A 5934-nucleotide genomic window follows, 5' to 3' on the forward strand; every position below is an offset into this window, starting at 1 on the left:
AATGATAATGAATAAAATAAACAACTTTTTGCAGACAAGAATCTGACCTGCAAAGCATCAGACATAAAGTTGGATTTGAATAATTCATAATCTCCTTTAACAATAATAATAATAACCCTTTGCTGTGTAAACATTGCAATCTGGTGCTTTCAACATGTTCACCCCAAGTTTGGTGAATTTGCAAGACAAAATCTGACATTATCATTACAAACACAGAACGTCATGCTGACATCTGTTGTTTGATTTGATGATCATATTGATTAATATCCCCAACATCTGACACACTTGAATAAAAAGAAACACAAGAGGAATAATCTCTTTTTATCTGCTTGGTCCCTAATAATAATCTAAAACATAAAACGCTAAAATTGTACTGTTCATCCCCAGTCTACAAATTATTATTCCTCATCAACTGCAAACATGTTAATAAGAAACTTTCTCATCAGGAATAATAGGAATAAAGGATATTTAGAAAATAGTTCATAAGGAATATTCTCTCATCACAGAGGGAGATAGTTGACTCTTTTCAGCAAAATGGATATCTTGAGTGTTGCATTCAAAAAACTTCTCATTATCCTTCAGTTTTGTCTGACCCCATGTTGAATGACTTCCTCAAGCTTATTTTACCATGGGTTTGTGTCAAGACCTTCCAGGCAGATGGGATGTCCGCAGGCAAAACTTCATCACAATCAGCAAATTCCTGATTATATTTCATCAGCACATATTTCCAGTAGTCTGAGGACTCTATGCTTGGGTCTCCTGCTATCTCCCAATCAGGGTAGATTTCCCTGTACTCCTTATAGGGTTTATACTCTCCTTTGGTTTCAGGACTCTTAAATATACCTTCACCTATCACAGCAGTTGTGCAGATATCAGTTACCAACTTATTGGAGGCCTCAAATGTGTATTGTCCAAGTCCTTTAGGTCGGTGCATGCTGGAGAAGTGTGTTTTGTGGTCCTGACCTCCTGCCTCACAGGGTGTCCCACAGAAGGGACACTGTTCCCCACATCCACACAGTCTAGTGAAGAGCAGATCATGGGGTTTGGTAGGCAGCTGACTGATAGTTTCTTCCAGGTCTTCCTTGGAGATTGGGCACTTGAACACATCACTTAAGGACTGTTCCATTTCTGAGAGGGACTCTATAAGGTTCTTAGCAAACTGCTGTGTGTTGGCATTTTTTAAAGCGATAAAGAAAGTGTCTTCTTGGAAGACTAGTTGGTCATTAAGATGAGCACGTATTTTCTGTATGAATATTTTTATATCTGTGTTCTCCTCAGTCTCATTTTTGGCACGAGTGATTGCATTAGTCACTTTCTGCACTACGTCAGAGAGATGCTTCATGGTAATGTTTTGCCACTTGTCATCTTTGGAAAATGATTCAATGATTTTGTCCAAGATCCAGCTATTAACAAATGTTTTGTAATCATGTGTGTATTTTGTGAATTGTTCAGAAGAGTCATCCTGAAGCAGCTGCTTTAAAAGGGCAAACTGGAAGTGAGTCCTTGTGCTGTAGTCCACTCCTTCATACCCAGTCATCATTGCATCAGCAATATCTGAACCTAGCCTTTTGATGATGTAGTCCTGAACTGCTGGTTCCAAACAGTCCTCTGTGAATTCTCCAGCTTTCTTCAGGCACTGATCTATGTCACGGAACATATCCATGAACTCCTCCAGTAACCTTTTCTTGGACTGTTCTAGGCATATCTTAGGGTCACTGTCCCTGATGAACCCGTCATGCATTTTCTGAAATGCGACTGCTGCTTTCCAGCAGATATGGAACTTCAGCTCACATTCACAGTCCTCATCTGGAGAGACATGTTTCTCTTTAAATTTATCATCGATCATGTTGAGGACTTCTCTGATATATGTCTTTTGGTAGTTTTTGTTGTGCTTTACTGTTTCTGAGACAAAGCTCTCACAGTCTTTGGTGATGGCATCAAACACCTGCTGTGGGTTACTCTTCCCTCTGAAAAGATTTTTAAGTGAAGAACCCCAACTAGTCTTTACCGTGAATTTCTTTTCTCCTGCTGTTTTGAAATGAATTTCATTCAGGTTCTTATGGACATCTCCTGTTTTTGTCTTAAAGTGTGACTTTAACTCAAAGAGGACCTCCTTCACAACATCCAGCTTTTGAAGCTCTACTACAGACAGTTCTGCCAGCAACATCTTCCACATTGTCTCAAATTCTGTTTTGAGATCTTCATCTGATAAATTTTCCATTCTCTCTCGACAGGATTGCACAAGATCCTGAACCTTGTTCTCTATTTTCTGAGTCGTTGTGTTCTTTATCATGTTAACTTGTTCCAATCCTTCTTTAATTTCAACTGCCTTCAGCAGAGAGGATCTCAGGCCACTCTCTGTCTCTCGTCTCAGGGAGCAGACGCTGATCTTGAAGTCTTCTTTATACTTCTCCACTAAAGCGACACTACTGTTCTTAGTCTTAAAGTAGCCCTCTAGGTTTTGAAGGATTTTCTTCTCCTCCTCATCCAGTATCCCTGATGCTTCAGTGCTCATCTCTCTAAGAACTTCTCTCAGATGAGTCTTCTGGTCATCTACACCAGTCATTCCAAAGTTGGATAGTATTGTTTCCTTTTGCAAAAGCCAAAGGTTCATCTCTTTCTGAAAAGACCACTCCCATTTATTATACTCAGAGCATAAATTTGTATATGCGTCAGCCACCAAACTGTTCCTGAAGCTGAAGATGAACTTTTCATATTTCACAGAATCCCACAAACAATTAGTCCACTCCAGAAAGCCCTCTGCATCAATTCTGTTGATGTTATCAGATTTTTGTAACGAGTCAATCAAAGTCTTCTTGAGTTCATAGACAGCTTCACTGTAGCCAGCATTCACTGGGGCCATTGGGGGAGTTCCATGCCAAAGTCCAGGGATGTAGTGGCTGTCTTTGTCAGGATCGTAGTCCATCACATCAGTGAACTTTGCAAAATGTACTTTCTTCTCCATTTTAGCTGCTGCTTGGGTCATCTCATCCAACTGCTCCATCAGCTTCTTCCTGTCTCTCATGTTGCTATCATGAGCAGACATGTCTGACACATTCTGATGCACAAACAGACATTTTGGTTTCTTCCCAATCTCCTTCATTCTGAGAAAGGCGTGGACCACAATCTGCAGAATGTCCTTCATCTCTGTGTTGTTCTCCATGGCAATATTGATGATGGTGATGTCACTGAGCCCTATGACCAGCGTGGCTAATTCGTTGTCGTGTTCGTAGCTTGTGTCCAATGCTGCCAGCTCAGGTGATTTTAAGCCCTCTGTGTCAATGACCATGATGAAGTCACACTTGAGCTCAGATCCGAGTTCCTCAGAGACTTTAATCAGCAGCATGAAGGCTCCTCTGGTGCATCTTCCACTGCTGACTGCAAACTGCACTCCAAACATGGTGTTGAGAAGGGTGGACTTCCCAGTGCTTTGCACTCCCAGCACAGTCAACACCAGGATCTTACTTTTGGTGTTCACCAGCTGATGTAGCTGAGTCAGGACCTCTTTTATCCACTTCATTGGGATGTTTGATGCGTCTCCATCGACCAGCTCAACTGGAAACCCATCCAGCAGCATCTGAGCACACAGAGCAGGTAGGTGCTGGACTTGTTGTCGGGCTGGGTTATTTTCTGGAAGGGAGCAAGCACACTCATAAAGCTGGCCCAGCTCACGGAAGAAGTGCTCAGGACCCAACGAGCAGTTGGAGATTTGCTCATCTAGGTCTGCAATCAGCTCCTTATTCTGTGGCGTGTTTCTACAGCAGTCTTTGTATTGCTCTCTCAGTGTGGACAGGTTATGTCTAGAGAGGGTGTCCAGCTGAATTTTCAGCCACTTCAGGAAGTAGAGACGCTGTGTTCCTGACTCTGAGATTCCAGCAGTAAATTTCGCCATGGTTTTTGAGAAAGCCTTCTTTTGCTGTTCCTTTCGGAGTTTTTCTTCTTTAGTCCTGAGTGAACTCTTGTAACCCTCTATGTCTTTGCCCGCATCACGCATTCTGCAGTTCTCTTTTTCTAATTGACTGATTTCCTTCCAGATTTCACCATGTAACGGCAACTGGTCTTTCTTGAATTTCACAACATCCTGAATGTTTCCAGTGATGCCTTCAGCATTTATTCTGCCATTTGCACACTCAGTGCAGTCCTCATCAACCACAATACTATGACAAGCAACAGCAGCCATGGCTTCCACTTTCATTTTAATTGGATTCTTTCCAATGGCACCACTCACATGGAAACGCAAAGTCTTTACAAACTCTGCATCGTTCTGCTTTTTCTTGATGATCACATTGTTCTCCTTTACCTTGTGCTTCATGCATCTATCCCTGAGTGTCTCCATGTTGAAGGTCTTACTCTGAGAGTTGGTGACCAGGAACAGCTCAGCTCTGCTCTTTCTGTTGTTCAGAGTGCTGAGGTCTCCATCTAGGTCATCACTGAAGATGAAAACTGCAGCTGAGGTCTGACACAGGAAGGACATCTGGGTCTTAAACAACCTGCCATCTCCTCTCAGATTGGCTATGGCCACTGGCTGTGTGAACATGTCAATGTTTGTGTTCCCACAGGGTAGATACCAGCTGACTTCCACCAGACCATCTGAGATTCTCCTGGGCACATCACCACACTCCATGTTACGGTGAACAAATGTGTCATTGTGCTGATGAGGATTACTCAGCAACCTGTTCAGAGTTTGAGATTTGGGCAGACTGCACTCTCCTAGTCTAACAAAAGACACCATGGGAATGTCAGTTTCTACGATCCTGCCCTCTACAAATGTCCTGTCACCTTCTAGAGAGTGAGGTCTGAACTTTTTAACCAGGTCTCTCATGGCCCACAGCATCAGAGTGCTCTGCTGTGTGTCACAGTTTGGCAGCAGCAAAGGAACAGCAAACTGGCACATGGACATTTTGGAGACCATTTCCTGTTGGAGGAAAGGATCTGAGCAGTGGAAAAGAGCAGTGATCAAATCAAGAGGATTTATGGCATCAGAATCATCAGTATCATCAGTGTACTTATAATCATACATTGGCTGGTCTTGTGCACATTTGATATTTCTTGCATTTAAATTGGACATCATCAGTTTCCTTAAGAAGGTCCGTGGTAACTGCTCCAGATTTTGTGCTGGTTTGTCACACACAGTGTTACTGTTGATCTCCAGGACTGAGCTTAGTGTGAGCTTCCCTCCATGAAGATCCCCCAGTCCTAAGGTTGACAGCAGCTCAGGAAGGAGGAGTTCTGGGGGTAAAAACATATTTGGCTGTTTGTACTGGGTTACAGGATTACATTGCTTATACTGTATGTCCTGGGGCCTCATTTACTATCATTGCGACCGCAGCTTAATCTGTGCCTTTGCCAAAGCGCAAATATTGCACGGTACTTTACATCCTATTTATCAAACAAGAACGTCTTTGTGTCATTAGTGCCTTACCCCGCCCATTAGTGTTAACAGAGCCTGCTAAAATACATAGCCTGCATTTTCCTGCCACTATGTATGATGAGTTAAAATAAGAATTAGAGCTTTTGGTTGACGAGGTTACAGAAAACTTACCCGGGTTAATATAGATCTCATAAATATTTCTCCGTTTAGCCCTCCTGTCCACATTAAAAGTTGTGATCACTTTAAGTTTATGACTGTCCTTTATTGGTGAGCTGATTTTGAGAAATTAAACTTTTCAATGAACAATGAGTTTCTTTCACATTGTGTCTGTGCAGCTTTATATTAACGAGTTTATGTTCACAAGTTTATATTCACACATATTAACATGAGTTTATCACACACAGGCAACTGCAAACTGTTAAGATGGTTCCCTAAGCTAGAGATAGCTAGGATAGTTAATAGCCAGGTTAACTGCCCATAGCATCCCAATAAATAGTCTGGTCACAACACCCCTTACTTTAAAACAGTGTATTCCAACACTGAAAACCATGCCTTTCAAAAAC

At 42.1% G+C, this 5934-nt stretch overlaps 1 protein-coding gene across 1 annotated transcript; it reads right to left on the reverse strand.

Moving 5' to 3' along the window:
• Window positions 1–571: 571 nt before the first annotated feature.
• LOC308365554 (up-regulator of cell proliferation-like) lies at window positions 572–5245 on the reverse strand (the record flags this gene model as incomplete). Its single annotated transcript, XM_080839023.1, has 1 exon — window positions 572–5245. One exon carries the CDS (start codon window positions 5243–5245, stop codon window positions 572–574), a length of 4674 nt encoding a protein of 1557 aa, XP_080695149.1.
• Window positions 5246–5934: the final 689 nt, after the last annotated feature.

Source organism: Sprattus sprattus (genome assembly GCF_963457725.1).
Source record: "Sprattus sprattus genome assembly, chromosome: 5".
In the NCBI taxonomy this organism is placed as follows: Eukaryota; Metazoa; Chordata; class Actinopteri; order Clupeiformes; family Clupeidae; genus Sprattus; species Sprattus sprattus.